At 35.7% G+C, this 16,549-nt stretch overlaps 2 protein-coding genes across 2 annotated transcripts; one reads left to right on the plus strand and one right to left on the minus strand.

The window, feature by feature from the left end:
- The first annotated feature begins 372 nt into the window (after positions 1–372).
- PJVK (pejvakin) lies at positions 373–9,133 on the plus strand. The gene is made up of 6 exons (XM_010125451.1): positions 373–583; positions 2,781–2,976; positions 4,492–4,633; positions 5,343–5,460; positions 7,330–7,434; positions 8,832–9,133. The coding sequence occupies exons 1-6, from the start codon at positions 373–375 to the stop codon at positions 9,131–9,133; spliced, it is 1,074 nt and encodes a 357-aa protein (XP_010123753.1).
- Positions 9,134–10,828: 1,695 nt separating this feature from the next.
- Positions 10,829–16,514, minus strand: FKBP7 (FKBP prolyl isomerase 7). The gene is made up of 4 exons (XM_086751442.1): positions 16,185–16,514; positions 14,382–14,533; positions 11,990–12,123; positions 10,829–11,189 (listed from the first exon to the last, which is right to left on the minus strand). Exons 1-4 carry the CDS (start codon positions 16,403–16,405, stop codon positions 11,028–11,030), a joined length of 669 nt encoding a protein of 222 aa, XP_086607568.1. The 5' UTR covers positions 16,406–16,514; the 3' UTR covers positions 10,829–11,027.
- Between the last annotated feature and the right edge of the window lie 35 nt (positions 16,515–16,549).

Raw genomic sequence — 16,549 nt, forward strand, 5'->3', positions numbered from 1 at the left:
TGTCTTCTCTTTCTAAGATTGCAAATTATGTTTTCAAATAGTGTCATTAAACTGCCAAGGAAAGGGCAAACATTTCCCTATCAGTTTACACTGGTAATTCATTATTCATTATACAGAATTAGAGAGCTTAACTGAAGGTCTTTGAGAGAAGTCTGGAGCAATACACCACGGAAGCTTGGTAGCTAAGATGCTATTGGTTCTTTCCAAGCAGAATACAACTCGATGTAAAAAAACAGTTTGACAGCTTTTTGGTTTTTTTAAACGTGTTGATTTTTTTTGGAAAGAACATTATAAATATACTTGAACATGGGCTTGACTTCTGGAAGTTACACTTGATATAGAGCTTTTTATTATTATCATTACTAATGTAATATGTTTGCTGCTGCAACCAAAAACTTTGTTAAACAGGTTGGTGATGGAGGAAGACTAGTTCCAGTGCCCAGTCTCAGTGAAGCTGATAAATACCAACCTCTGAGCCTTGTGATTAAGAAAAGAAAATGTTTGCTTTCAAAAAAATCTAAATTTGCTTCAACACCTTTCACATTAAAAGACATTCTTCAAGGGGAGAAAGAAATTTCTGCAGGTAAGATTTCTATCTTTCTTCAAAGTGGAAAAATGCATGTTTTCTATTAGATACAGAACAGCAGACAGTTTAAACTGTGTAGGTAGTATGATGGTTCTTTAGTACGTGGGTAATAAAATTTGTCTTGCTTAGTCATGTAGTAAATATTTAAGAAAAAAAGTATAAGTTAAACTGGTAAAAAAAAAAAGAAAAAGAAAAAGAAAAAAAGACTTACTGGAAAAAGAGTTTAAAAGCCCCCCTGAATTATACTAAAAAATCTTGATATTTTCTGAACAAATATGAAACAAAATCAGTTAAGTCTTGTGTTTTCTCGCAAATTGCAATAGATTCCTGATAGATGTATTGATGAATGTTGATTTATTGCTACTTAAATTTTGTTTTTAATGTTCACCTTTTTCTATATGCTTGCTTTTAAGTATGTTCTGCAGCTGCTTAATGGCCATAAGTCCTGGTGTTGAACTGAGCTCTGCACAGGCAGAAGCACTTGACAACAGCTATTTGACTGAAGCAATTGGATTTCCTTAAGATTTTTTTCCATTATTTTAATCTTCTTTGTGAATTTAAAGAGCTTAATTGTGTTTAAATTGCCTTTGCTATGCAATATCAGAAATTTTTAGGAGATTCTATGAGAATTAGGAGGTGCAAAATTGAACTATACTGGCTATATTTTCCCGTACCTTCCTTTGAAAAGTCTGTGTAATTCTTGTTGACATGCTATGTTGTCTCAACACAGTTTCATTGCTTTATTTTCTTTTGAAAAAGGTCCATTTTTACAGAAGTATTGATCACATTAATTGCACAATTACATTAATTAAATCTTTTAAATAATCTACTAAGACAAAGCAGTGTGAGCACAAGAAAACAGATATATTAGTTGACTCCACAAATAGGTGATTCCAGGATGCAAGCATGATGAAAAAAATTGGAATTCCACTAATCCTACTAGTCTTACATTCACGAGAAGTCAGCTGGCTTGTCCTGAATGAAAAAAAAAAAAAAAAATCTTATTAGAAATTCTGAGAAAGAGATTGCAAAATCTCATTAAAGAGTCTCATAAAACCTTACTAGTCCTTTCTGTAAAGGTTAGATGTCATGTGCAGAAAGTATTGTCCTTTAATGTAAGCAAAGGCCTTTGTAATTGAATTTCCTTTTTTTTCTGTGACAGAGGCAAGCATTTGCAATCTTCTTAGAATTATGAAAAATAGATGAACTTTTTTGGGGGGTTAAAAATAAAGACAAACAGGATTCATACTAGGTGACTTCAGTTTATCCTAAAAGCTTCAAAGGATTTAAGAAAAAAAAAAAAAAAAAAAAAGAGTAAAACCCAGAGTCTCAAATATATTTGGATGCCTAATCCCTGTAGTCTACCTGCTATATTCATTTTATATTGGCAACCAGTGCATTCTAATATTTTTCTCTTAGTGTAACAGAAATGTTTTTAAGGTTATAAAGAAAGCATTATAGAAATGCTTTGGCACCTACCCTTTGATTGTACAATAAATTGATGCAAACTTTCAAGTAAGTTAGAATTAATCTGTTGTTTTCCTTCAGAATAAACCCACATAGTCCCTGGAATCATCAAGCATGTATGGAAAGTGTGGTAGGTCTTTCTAATTGTGACGTCGGGTAAAAGGCAAAGTCAATGTTACTGGCACACCCATGTCTCATTCACGTATTGCAAAAATGGAAGAAATGATAGGTTAATTTGTACTGCATCTAGACAAAATTCAGAATTCACTAATATTATTTTACACACAGTGGCTTTCATTTTGTTCCTAGGTTCAATATTCTGTGTGGCCTCTACTAAGTTGTTTTATGTTTCAGAACCTCTGTCATTAAACCTAGGACACTCTATATCCAACAGCACAATTACAGGTAAAAGGACTTTAGGAGAATAATGACAAGCACAGAAATACAGAAATAGCCCTTATCACCATTTCATGCCCAGGATATATATCGTATGTATGAGCAGGGGCACAACTGCCAGAGAGAGGCACAGAAATCCCTCAGACCCCTATGCGCTCTCTTTCCATTAGTCATCAGTAATAACACCAATAAATAAGTGCTCAGTGCAGCTCTGAATTCCACATTGAAATGGTTAATCACAGTAGGAACAGTACCATTTATTCTCTTCTTGCTTTGTAAAAACACTGCGTTCAGACTTTTCATCATGCAACGGTTATCTTCTTTTACTCAGGTGTCTCATCTTACCAGTTGCTCAACTACGAAGACAAATCAGATGTTTCGCTTAATGGTAGAAGAGGAAATCAGATAATGAATGATGTTGGTTTTGATATTGCTGGATCAGATTCTGTTGCTTTTAAAGCTTCGTTTGGCATAGTGACCAAACATGAGGTTGAAGTACCAACATTACTTAAAGAACTTACTACAAGGTTGTATTACATATTTTGTTTTCTGGTTCCATAATTATATTTCATACAGTTAGGCTGAATCTCTGAAATCATTAGGTTTTTATTATTTTTAGCCAATCAATAGCAGTTACCATCTAGTATTTTCCAAGAGTCTCAGGTTTGTTCACTGGGATTAGACACACTACCTTCTGTACAACATAGACTGTAGAATTTTTCTGAATTAATTCTTGTTTGAATTAGAGTGCATCTTTCAGGAAAAAAAAATCCAGATAGGAAGAGTCCATCCAAGGTCCATAGTTATTCCATCCAAGTTATTCCATACTATTGAAAATTTGAAATTTACTTTGAATGACATTACCCAACTTCAGGTTTCAGAAATAGGTTGTCTTTGTCTGACGATTTAGAGAGCCATATGTATTATTGCCAATTCAAGGTTTTATGAGGTTATTACACAGCCTTTTCTTTGAAAAGCAAAGTAGGTTTATCTACTTGAATTTTTCATAATCTTCTATGGCTCTTCACTAAATGCACTCTCAACATCCTTGTTGAGCTGTGGACACTGAAACCGAACTTGATGTTCCTGTAGTGCTAGCACAAGCGCCAAACACATAGAAATATGATGTGACTAATTCTAGGTGTAATTCTCTAGTTTATATTTCAAAGATTATCCCTTGGCCACAGTGTCATCCCAGTGAAGCCCAGTGTTGTATCCCTGTAAACTATTTACTATGCATGATGTGGCATCTAGTATTTTCAAATGTATATTGTTTCCTTGTAGTTATTAACCAAGCAGTGCATGTCATTTTGTATTCATAACCTCTCTTGTTCTGTACCTCCCTTTTCCTGATTTATTTGTAATCTCCAAACATTATAATTAATAGTTGTGAGTGGGTGAAGAGGTCCTAGTCTCCTGATAAAATATTAGGTGTTATAGGACTAAGAGCCAATGCTTGTAGAAATTCTCCTATAAACACTAGTTTCATGATTGTTCCATGTTTATAAGTGATACAGGTTTTTTTTCAGTTGTAGTTGATGCGTATCAGTTAACCAGTTTTGAATCCAGAGTGTATGCCAGCTTGTATGGCCATCATTTAGGCTTCTAACCAAAACATTGCATTGTCAGAAGCTTTATAGAAGCATTATAGCTATAGCTTTTACTTTCTATTTTCCATAAATTCTTACTGACTTACATGCATTATATAACTTTAAAGAAAATTGTTATTAATTAGTGTGTTGAAAGTTCCTTACTGTTACTAAGAACAGGGTCAGATGGAGAGACTTGGAATTTTCCAGGATGTCCTACATATCCTATCTAACATTTGTATATTACTAGCTTCCCTTGAATTGTTTAGTACTTCTGTTCCCAAAGGCTGAAAATCAATATTAAGTTTCCAGAGACCTCCTCAGTCAGTTGTTCTAATCCTATGAGACAGTTATGGTGATTTATTTACTGATTTAAAGTTACTAATTCTATTAGCTGCTTTGTAAATTGCTAATAATCTCAGAATTTCCTTCCTGCCTCCCTCTTGATTTTAGAAAAATAAACTTTGATCATTGTCTAGTCCATCAATCAAGAAAAAGTAGGATGGAAATTTTGTGCGTGGTCATGGAAAGTATTAGAACTACAAGGCAGTGCTCATTAACTGTCCATACTGGAATGCGTGGAGAGACAATGAGGGTAAATATGCTTGACAAAGTTCATAACTTAAATTAACAAACAAAAAAAAGCTCATTTTTATAAATCTATGGTTGGATTTAATTGCATTTTTACTGATGTAAGCTCAGAAAAAAATCTGAAGCAAATAAATATTATTGTGCTGATGTAAACTGAATTAAAAGTTGATATTTTGTTAATATTGCTTATGTGACTGAGGGGTGGGAAATGCATGAAAGAATGACTAGGCAATGAGCCGTTGCTTTGGATGAAGCCTCAGCAAAAATGTGGAATTTATTTCTTCTTAGTTTGAATCTCCAATAACCATATAACTTACCTTTCATTATTATATTAATCTTCTATAACACTTTGGAACTTCAGGTTGTTATCATTTCAAGGGTTGGCATCTTACTCCCTGTCTTATGTCCTTCCTCCCTCGCCCTCTCTCTTTTCAGCGTGTTTGTATAATTGAGCCTACAAGTCTTCTGAGGTTTGCCCATTGCTAGTATTTATAAATCATTCCTATAATTTTCAATGAGTGATGCAAGTTAAGTTACTATCAAACTTTATTAAAATGCAAAGTTAATATAAAATTCTTTAGTTGTGAAATTCGATCTTCAATATCAAAGCTTCCTCCTGGCATTATAATTTTCAATATATACAATTACGATATTATTTATTTTTTCATTTCAATTTGTAACTTTTTTTCTTTTGATGCTTTTCTAAATTACAGTTTCACATTATTGAAGATCAGAATTATAAAGGGAGGGACAAAGCCATTGTTTTTCCTGCACATACAACTATTGCTTTTAGTGTATTTGAACTTTATATTCATTTGGATGGTAATTTTGGTAAGTGATGCACATTACTGAAATTGCTGCTATTATTTATAATGATTGATTAATAATTGATAATGTTTTAAAAACAGTTTTCTTGCTCTTGATATACATAAGCCTATATTGCATACAATGCTATGCTTTAATTTTATACACGTAAGTAGTCTGACTTTCTAAGAGAAATAATTCTTGAAAAGATAAACAAGACAGGTGCTAGAAAATAGTCTGTCATGGAAACATTTTGAAAAAGTTAACTATGATTTTGTAATTTTTTAAGAATCCTGTAGTTGCATTGAGGAAAAAAATCACTGCCTTATATTTCTAGCCTGCAAGGAACAGGCTTATGAGACTATCTCATCAGTTTTGCATAAAATAGGCAAGTAAAAACACTGAAGTGAAGAACAAAGTGTGCAGAACTTCTAAACTAAGCTAACATTTTGTTCTGTTAGGGCTTTAATTTCAATCTGATACATCATTACCACAGATAGATATCTGAAGATATTTAGGAAAAAATAATCACAATTACTGGAAACTGATAAAAAAAATTGCATAGCTCCTGTAAGTTTTTCTCCTTTTGGGGAAAGGATAGCTCTTATGTATTTACATTATTTGCACTAATTAAAGTGTAGCTTATAACACTATTTATGTTATCAACATTGTTAGTAATAAACCAGAAAGTCAATGGAAGATTTGATCTAGTTCTTAATAATATCAAACACAAAACTCCCCATCGACTGGAGTAATGTTAGATAAAGTTTTAATCACCAGATTCACATGTACTTAAAAACAGGAACTTCTATGAGAGTCACTCAACTCTTTCAGGAATTGCTTGACTCTCTACAACATTGTGGCTTTCGGTAAATAGCAAGGTAAAAGACCTGGTTAGAGAGGGAACCTCTGTCTCTGCAGATCTGTACAGCACTGTGTTCTGAAAGTAGCAAATAGCTCTGTATCCTTTGGCATACACAGTATAAACCTCTGCAACAGGAGCTCTGCATTGTAAAGAACTTTTTTACTGAGCTGTGAGATACCTTTACCCTTCCCTAAAAACTTTAAATATACTCCAAACCAGGCATTATTACTGGATTAAAAGTAAAAGAGATAACACAGTATGGTAATTCTTTAATATTCACTTCAATAGTGCTCTAACATCAGTTTCAGTTTTAGTAATGTTTTAATTTTATTTTACCTTTGTGCAAATTTTATTTTACCTTTATGTAATGGTAGGTACACGCCCAGTGTTTTTTTCTAAAGTCATTATCAGTGAAATAATCAACGAAGCTGATATTTGTGTTTGTGTAATTAAAGAGAATTCTCAGTTGAGAAAATTTAAAACATGTTTTTTCAGTTCCTTGTAATTTATTATCCTTGTATTTCATGTTAAAGGCTTTCTTTCAAGTTATGGATAGAAACTTAGGTGATACTTGTTTTTTTTTTTTTTTATAAAAAAAAAAATTAGGTAGTTGATTCAGTGTTGAAAGAGATGACTGCAGAACTCACAGCCTTGCTGATTATTTTTCATTTTTAGTTTCAAATGAGATAATAGAAATGTTTCTCCTTCAGAAGGGGAGCTTCCATTTATATGATACTGAGTGTCTTAGTCCCTTAACATGGCCATAAATTGTGCATAAACCAAAACAAACTCTGACGATGTATGTTGAAAGCCACTAACGTTTTAAAATTCCCATTGACTCTGTGTCACTTGATTCTATGGGCTATTGCTGTGTGCAGACTTGTATTAAAAAGTGGTACTAGCCGTTAAAAACACTAGCTAAGCTGAAATTAATCACTGTTAGCTTTATAGATTATAAAGCATATTAAACTGATGTGCAATTATTGCTTTTATATTTTGTTCTTCTAAAAAGTTGGTTTTAATTTTTACAGAACTCTGTGTCACTCCAATTTCAAAAGGAGGATTTGAAAAAGAGAAATCTGGAGCATCTTCACTGACCCAATTAAGGAGGTTAAAGAGTAATCTGTTTCATCGAAGTATGACTTTTGATATTTACATCCAAATGCCTTAGTTAATGCATGAAGAGTATATTCCTCTTTCTTTAATTAGTCGCAAGATGACGGTTTAAAGAAGAAAATTTTGAGGGAAAGTATCTCTTTAATTTCTTGTGTATTGAAATGATTGTAAAGTTATTAAAATTTATATTTGAGAATCTGACTCTTTCACAAATCACAAATTATGGTATTGCTGGTCATTAAAACTCTAAAGATCTTAAAATAAAAAATTGTGGCTGATAATAAACTGATATGGAGTAATTATACAACTAACTTTATGAAACAGGCTTACTGTTAACCATTCTTGCCATTTACAGCTACTGTTATGCAAGACAAGTTATAATCTATAAATAATATTTCAGGGCAAACTTTTAAGTTTAAATATAAAAAATATTAATTAAAATATTTAAGTGGAACATATAGCCTAAATCTTTAGGCTATATGTTCACATGGTAGGGACATGGGCAAGATACCATCGTAGTTCTCTTTTCTCGTTCTGATATGAACACAACATCCAACAAAACTGAGTGTCACTGTATGTAGCTACATTTCCTTCAGAACATGATCCTACACTTTTAACACGCCTTGGTGTAAGTATTTTGGAAATCTGGAAATCTGAGTGTGAAGATAAATGTTGAGCAGGAAACACATCCTTCTAAAGGCTGTCTGTATAGTTGTGCTTGATCCAGTGTGTCACGTTCTTGATCAAAGGGCTTTTATGGACCAAGCCTTCAGTGCTGCTCCAGTCCACACTAAGGGAATAAATCTTCAGTGGGTATGATACATCTCAGTAGCTGTAGTTGCCTAAAAGTTTTTCATCCAATCTACTAATCAGTCCCTGAAGAGAAAGGGAAAAGGTAGGTAGTTCCAAAAGTGATTTCTTCCTGGGGTGTTTGGATGCTCAGAAATCTGCTAGGAGGTCAACATGAAGTCCTCCAAATTTTCTAAAGCTTTTAAGTATTGGTGGGGTTTTTTTTGGTAAATGCTAGGAAAAAAGGTGAATTTACAATTTTTAGAAAATAAAATAGAGATGCAAAAATAAAAATGGTTAAAGAGAAAAGTACGCAGCTGTGACTTGATTTGGCACCAATTTTTCAAAAGTTTGCCTCATGACTATCTTTTAGGTGCATTTCTAAAAAATATGATAATTTTATAGGTCATATAAAAATTTCTGTTTTTTTCAGTGCCTTTTTTTTGTAATTAAAGAAAAAATTTCATCACACAGAGCTTTTGATAGGGAGCAATCTGCAAGATGGCATGATTAGAATGGTTTCATTAATCAGTTGTTATTTCCATAATTATATTGACACACTGTTTTGTAAACAGTTCATAATGTAATGACAAATCATTGCTTCTTTTCTTGGTGCATTCTTTTTCAGATAAAAGAGTAGTGGATACCATTGCTAACTCTGATGCTTATTTGGAGGACCTTTTTACAGATTATTATGAAAAAGCTGCAAGCATGACTGATCTCTCTACAAGCTATCTCAGAGAAGGGTCTCATATCCGAATTAATTTACTTAATAACAACATCCCCAAAGGTCCCTGTGTCCTTTGTGGAATGGGAAGTTCTAAAAGGGAGACAGTCTACGGATGCCTAGAGTGTTCTTTCAATGGACAAAAGTACGTACGACTGCATGCTGTGCCCTGTTTTGGCCTCTGGCATAAGAGAGTAAAGTAACTGAGCTAGGTAAGTGCCTGTTGTTGCAGACTTGGGCATAACTGTGCCACAAACTTTTCAGAATTAGTAAATATGACCCAACTTGTTTAAATGCAAAATAGTGAAAGTGCAAAACATTTTATTACACTATTATCTTCAAATTATTTGCTTCACAGTCAATGACCTTTTATTTGAAAATGCCCTCATGCATTCCCTGACACTGCTTTTCTTTCTAGAATCTTCTCCTTTCATTATCACTATAAAGAAAAATGTACTTTTTAACTGTATTTTCATAACATCAAAATATATGCTAGAACTTACTTTAAATTGTTTACACAAACTTTTGGGTTAAACCCCAAAATGCTGCCTTTATCTACACTGGCATATGACGGTAAAATGAGAATATTTGTTAATAATTTAGTGTTCTCATAAATGTTTAATTGATGTATCAGATTAAAAAACACGCTAAAACTTAGCTCAGTCTAATGTTTCATTTATGAAAAGGAACAACTAAAAATAGGGATAGGCATTTCAGATTAGGATGCTATTACCATATGTCAACAGTTTGTTTAGGTTACTAAAATGTACCAGCAAGTCCACCTTCTGCGTTTGGATTTTAGGTCACAGCTGCTCTTGACTTTCTTTTATGTGTTCGAAAAAAATTGCTTAACAGAAAGTCTTTTGGAAAGTTATAAAAATAACAGAACTAAATCCTTCCAAAAAGACTTCGGGGGTGAAGGTCTTTAACTGGTAGATCTCAACCACAGACAATTAAGTCTGGTGAGAATATAAACACCAAAGGGCACCACAGAATTTTGTACAATACTGAGATTGAGAGTGCTGTTCGTTTGCACACTCTTGAAGCTCCCCCTGTGCTATCCTATACTGGGAAAACAAAAAATGTTTTTCTACCTTTTAGAATGATTTTTTAAGGATAACCCAGGTATGGAAGCTTCTTTACTTGTGTTGCCACTTTCACTGTGTACATCTGATTATTACATGCTGAAATAAATAATAGCCATTGCTTTTCACATGATAAAAGTATGTTACACAAGTGTTAATGGTGACATCTGCAAAAGCTAAACAGTTAACGAGCCTGAAGTACTATTAACTATTGCTGCTACTTTGCATTTTTCCAAAGTGAGGGAAACCAGAATGAAGCCTAAATAATTACTTATGTTTATACAGAATATCTCTCATTGTCTTCCACCTCATCCCAGTAAATCCTGTAGATTTTTAACTTGGTGCTGCTGAATAAACTGGCTAACTTGGTAATTTTAGTAAGTCAAAGTTTAAGTGGATTTTTAAAGTACTGCTTTTTCATGAACACCAAATTATTCATGTTAATACTACATCAAAGATGTTAATTTAAGTTGCTTTAAAAACATTTCTACTTTTACGTTGACATTCCACAGCCAGTGTTCATTTATTTTAAGGCCTTTTATAGTTAAATGTGCAGCAAACAGCAATTCCTCAAGAAGCCAGCCTAGGAGCCTGTAGAGGTTTAATGCAGTTATCTTCCTGGGATTCTGTTTTCCCTCTTCATTTTACAGGCGATTGAGAAGTTACGTTCTAACTATCTCAACGGGTACTGGAACCATTTTTGTGTGCTTGACAGGAGAGAAATAATGATTTCTGTCAGTAATTTACACAATGAGAAAGTCTACTAAGCAATACTGCAGATTAGGACATGATGCAGGAACCACTAGTAATAGATCATGGTGTTTTCCAATTTTATTTCTTTCTTTGGAAATATCTATCACATTTTATTAGTTGAATGTTAAAAATAAGATTTTTACAGTCACCTTAAGAGATATAAAAAGATGCCACTTTAAAAAAAATACAAAAAAATTCTGTGACAACGTAGTATTATTTAAAATTCAGTGTCCAGAAAACAAACAAGATTTTTAAGTGCTTATAGTTCATCATGCTGGTACACATTGTACTCCTTTGCTGATATGAAACCATCTCCGTCATGGTCATTCTTCTTAAATATATCAGCTAAGATTTCATCATGGACTGAGGGATGACGTTTTTTGCCATCTCTTGCAAATTCTTCTTTCAAATACTGGCTTATCTAGAAGAAAAGAAAAAAAGTTCAACCATTGTGGCTTTGACGCCAGTACTCAACAGCCATCTTCAAGGACCCTTGGGGTAGATACGTTAAGTTATTGTGACTCCAGTGCAGACACATCTGAAGTTTGTTTCCCAGCAAGTCTGAGACCTATTAATGTACTAATCTACGCAGGTTTCAACATTGCAGTGTAGTTTGTGTAAAGCATACAGAAGCTTTCCATGACGAACTGCAGCAGAGGCAGCTCATGTAAAGATAACACTGATGCAACTATACCTACAGTTTTATAAATCATAGAATCATAGAATTCTTTAGGTTGGAAAAGACCCTTAAGATCATAAAGTTCAACTGTAAACCTAGCACTACCAAGTCCACCACTAAACCACGTTTCTAAGCACCATGTCTAGAACTTTTAAGTACCTCCAGGGATAGCGACTCTACCACTTCCCTGGGCAGCCTGTCCCAGTGCTTGACAACCCTTTCGGTGAATAAATTTTTCCTAATATCCAATCCAAACATCGCCTGGAACAACTTGGGGCCATTTCCTCTTGTCCTATCGCTTTTTACTTGGGAGAAGAGACCAACACCTGCCTCGCTACAAGCTCCTGTCAGGCAGTTATAGAGAGCAATGAGGTCTCCCCTCAGCCTCCTTTTCTCCAGACTAAACAACCCCAGTTCCCTCAGCTGCTCCTCATAAGACTGGGGTCTTCACCAGCTTTGTTGCTCTTTGGAGATGCTCCAGCACCTCAGCATCTTTCTTGTAATGAGAAATGAGTTATTCCAAATTAGTTACATCATATTACCTCAAGTTCAGAGAGTTTCCTGTCATTGTCCTTGTCTATTTGATTAAACGCTTCAACACTGCGAGGTCCCTTATTTACTGCATAAAGTTCAATCTCAAAGATCAATGTTGCATTGGGTGGAATCTTGCCCTGTACTATAAATAAAAGAAAAAAAAAAAGCATTTAAGAAATCAGACACTATGCTCAAAGATCATACCTATGATAAATTCACTTGTAAAGCATCTTATATTTTTATTACAAAAGCCTGTGTTAATATTCAGATTAAATTATGAATTTAAATATTATACAGCTAGATAGGAAGATTGTTCAGATTGTATTAGATAAATGATTTTGAGAGAGATTTGCAAACAATATACTTCCCTGAAATAAAATTATGATATATATATATATCAATTCAGGTACTCTTAAAAATTGAGAAGGATTTGTGTTAACATGAAAAGATTTCTAAAGTTCTCGTTCTTTCATATACTGTCATATAATGTGGCTTACTAAGAGATTGATTCTAAGATGTATGCCTTTATTTAATATATGGAACCTGATTTAAAAGATTACAGTAATAGACCAATACTTGCATATGCTTTCTGCCTGAAGAAACAAGAATACAATATCAGGTTTTACTGACTTACTATGAATTATACCTATGATTATGTAAAATAGTGTTTAAAATATGCATCTCATTAGAAAGAAGCAACAGAATGTAAGTCATCTGATTCACAAAAAAAAAAACACAAAAAAAACCCCTACTGGGATATTTTGTCTGGTCCCTCAAGAAAAAAAAAAACCACATTAGACTTCATTATTCCTTTGTCAAACCATTTTCTGATATCACTGATAAAATACCACTGCCTATAAATTCAGGTCATTGTATCATGCATCTGGCGAAAAAAAAAAAAAAAAAGGGAACTGAAGGGAGACAGCAACAAACTAATGAGGTCTAGAAGTAGTGCCAAAAAAGCATTAAGAAATCATGCAGTGGAAAATTAAAATATGAACATGCAAGTTGCTTCTATTCATAGCCAAAGCCAGTGAGCATGACATGGTAACCTCAGAACTTTGACAGAATTTTGAGCTTGTGCCCGTCCTTCATAAACAGAAGAAAAACTACTTTCTTTATAAACAGAAGGCAAACAAAATTATTACTTGTGCTTCTCATCTAAAATATCCATAGTAAAAATGACAGGTTTCAGAGTCCAGAAGATTTTAACCTTAAAGCTTTAAAAATGTAGATGTTTTAAATATATCTGAATATAAATTATGGTTTATATACAACTTACAAAAGAAAGATACAATACTAGAATTCAGTGCCCATAGTTTACCAATATACATACCAACAAGGGAAAGATATGTAAATATTTAGAAAGCCACATGCATCTTTTCTAATTCAAGATTAGGCAGGCATCTTCCCCAGCATGCAGGAATACGCTGAGAGAGAGGACAGCTATGTTGTAGGAGAACAATACTTTCTTGAACTGCTACCTAGAACAGACAGTTAACACTAGTATTAGGTTTAAAGAATATACTTTTATTTGTGTCAGTGTTTTTCCTTGTTGTTATGAGGCTTACTTATTAAACATTATGCTCAAAGGGAAAAAATATTCCTAGTATGCTTCACCGGCTACAATGGAATTGTATCAAAGACAAAACTGGTGCATGGAATTCTGACACAACACTATTACCAAACAATTATTAGAGAGCAGGAGCTACCTTTTCACAGAAACTACTACACCCAAGTTGGAGCTGAATTTAAGTTATCTGCAATTAAGAGTGCTGAAACACTGCATAAAACTCTGACTGGAACTTTTTTTTTAAAGTAGACTGCACACTTCAGCATCATAAATTCAAATCAGATTTCATGCATTGTACTGTTGTAATTATTATGTAATGGGATGATATCATCCATTAAGTATCCAGAATGTAAGCAGTCTTTTAAACAAATGATTTCTACTTAGATTAATTCTGTGGCATGCGCTGGATTACGTTCCATTTTGCTCAGAAGACACAGAATTTCATTAAAAAGCTAAGAGGTAGGAGTTAAATAACAGAAACTAAACATGAATAGAATATAATAGATTAAGACAAAAAATGCTGATATGAATCATGAATATCTTCCTTTTGCTGTCAGTTTTTTGTATTATGGCAACACTTGGAAAAACACATCTAGTGCCATGTACTGAATTCTGATGCAAACTGCAAAGCCTGGATGTAGGTCTATGATGAGGACCACTTAAACTGCATGGGAATGAGCAGGACTAGGCTGCACAGCTGCAGTCATCACCCTAAATGCCTCCAAAAACAACAGAGCACCAATTCTTACAGTAATTTACAATACTGTATGTCTGAAAAAAATAAAACAGAGGAAAGATAAAGTTCGGTATTAAAACTTTTTTTTTACCGTATCCTTGCTGTCCATATGCTAATGACGGCGGTATAGTCACTTTCCTCTTTTCTCCAGGACACATATTCATCATAGCAATATCTAACCCTTTTATGACTTGTCCAACTCCCAGAACGAACCATTTTGGATGACCTTCATTTTGCGTCCGACTTAAAAAAAAGAGTGAGTGGATAACAGTGAATTTAGTTTTTTTTTTTAATAATTTAAAGTTAGCAGTCAGTAAAAACGTACGTTAGATTATTAAAATACAAAAAAAAATGTTTAGTGTGCAAGAATATAAAGTATTAACACTGTTTTTCTGCTACATTTATAATTCTTAAGAGTCAAATCTTGAGATGTGTAAGGGGCAACCTCTTTTTGCAATTAAAAAAAAAAACAAAACAAGTAAAAAACGAACTTCTTACAAAATCATTCAGTCTTCCCGATCATATATGCTGCATGCCAGAAACAAGGTGCTGCTGCAGGAAGTCTGCAAGAGGAGGGGGCGCTGGGAGCAATTCACTGCTAGGAAGTGAAAATGTCTTCAGCATTTCACATCCCTGTAGGACGGCCTGGGATGGGATGGAGCATGCATGGGTGTGCTGAGGGAGCCTGGCAGTTTTGACTGCATTACTGTGTGCTCACCTACAGCTCTGTTCAGTTTAGATATTCAGTACGTGAGCCAGCTTCTGGTCATATGAGGTTTCCCCAGTATAGGAGCTACACTGAAAGGTGGCTCAGCAGCATGTAGCTCAAAAGTCAGAGGGCGACACTGTATATGCCAAAATCAGTTACTTCAACAGGCAAAAAAATGCAAGGAAAATGGTACTGTTAAATGTAGAATTATCCTCTACTGATTTTTTTTTTCTTAAATGATACAGGTGGGAGTAACAAATCAAGATTTTGTAATAAACTAGGCCACAGTCTTTAAGATCTGTCAAAATAGAGGTAAGGAATGAACTAGGTACCTGAAGGAAAATAGTTCTGCACAGGTGAGTCCTGCATCACTAGTAGGATGCACTACCATTAAAAGCAAGGCACTGTAAAAATAAAACTTTTGCACAACAATTTATGTGCAAAGCAAGATAAACCAAGTTGAAAAAGCCTGATAATAGATGAATGGGATGAAGTGAAAAAGCAAAAGCCTAAATGCTAACACTGGGGCAAAGAAGAAAGCAGCACAAATCGAGGTGCAGCATCAGGGAAGTGACATACGGATTGCAAACCACCAGTGTAATGTGGCTGTCCTGCAAAATGCCAACGATGTAGAAGTGCATCCTGTTCTCGAGTTTCAGTCTAAAATATGCAGTCTGCGTTCCTACCACGAGCTCCTCCTGCAAACCCGAGTCTTCCTGCACACATTACCACACAGAACAAGGCAGGGGATAACGCGTTTTTTTTTTTTTCTCTCCTCGCCCAGCCAAAGGGCTTCTCCCTGCGAGGTGTGGGCTACAGGCTCTCGGCGACCCTCCCAGACTGGCTGACCCTTGGCTGGCAACGGCCACCAGCCTCAAGTTTGGCTTTGGTTTCCAGCTTACCTCTGCGCAAGGTCTCCCCTGACCCTAGGTAAATCCTACATCCTTCAGCACTCGGCTGAGGAAGAAGGAAGGCTGAGATGGGGAGCAATTACTAATGCTGCCGCGTTTAGCGTGGGCCCCACGCTGGGAGAACAGCCGGACCCGCTTACCAGAGGGGGCACGGCGGGCCCTCGCCCGGGGACGCGGGACCCGCTGCTCCTCGGGGCAGGCAGGCTGTGCCACGTACACCGGCGGGCTGCGGCCTCCCTTCCCTTCCACCCGCCCCCACGCCCCGGGAGTCCACCTGCAGTAAAACTTGGATCCGTCGCTGGCCAGGAAACCGTCGTAGTGCGCGTTCAGCAGATCCCCCTTCTTGCTCTTCGGGCTGCATGCCTCGGGGAGGTGCAGCACCTCGATTTTAACCTCCGCCGCCGCCGCCGCGGCGGCTGCCGTCCCGCCTTCGGCCTGCGCCGGCGCCACCAGGAGAGCCAACGGCAGGAGCAGCAGCGTCAGCCCGCGGCCCATCTCGCTTCCAGGAAGCCGCCGGCGTGGCACTGTCCCCTCCAGACCGGGGTGGTGCGGGGGCTGAGCCTGCGCTGCGGCACTGTCTCCTCCTCGCCGGACACGGGGACGGGGCGGGCCGTTCCGCGGGCCGACCCCCTCCGCTCA

This window comes from Chlamydotis macqueenii, chromosome 6 (genome assembly GCF_036417535.1).
Source record: "Chlamydotis macqueenii isolate bChlMac1 chromosome 6, bChlMac1.mat, whole genome shotgun sequence".
In the NCBI taxonomy this organism is placed as follows: Eukaryota; Metazoa; Chordata; class Aves; order Otidiformes; family Otididae; genus Chlamydotis; species Chlamydotis macqueenii.

What these genes read in the sequence shown, in the direction of transcription:
- PJVK (XM_010125451.1), top strand. Translation starts at nt 373, where the DNA reads ATGTTTGCTGCTGCAACCAAAAACTTTGTTAAACAGGTTGGTGATGGA. An exon ending in CTTAAAGAACTTACTACAAG is followed by an intron (nt 2,977 to 4,491) that starts GTTGTATTACAT and finishes TCTTGATTTTAG; the next exon opens with AAAAATAAACTTTGATCATT. An exon ending in GAGTAATCTGTTTCATCGAA is followed by an intron (nt 7,435 to 8,831) that starts GTATGACTTTTG and finishes ATTCTTTTTCAG; the next exon opens with ATAAAAGAGTAGTGGATACC.
- FKBP7 (XM_086751442.1), bottom strand. Translation starts at nt 16,405, where the DNA reads ATGGGCCGCGGGCTGACGCTGCTGCTCCTGCCGTTGGCTCTCCTGGTG. An exon ending in GGATCCAAGTTTTACTGCAG is followed by an intron (nt 14,534 to 16,184) that starts GTGGACTCCCGG and finishes CTTTTTTTTAAG; the next exon opens with TCGGACGCAAAATGAAGGTC. An exon ending in ATATGGACAGCAAGGATACG is followed by an intron (nt 12,124 to 14,381) that starts GTAAAAAAAAAG and finishes TTTTATTTATAG; the next exon opens with TACAGGGCAAGATTCCACCC.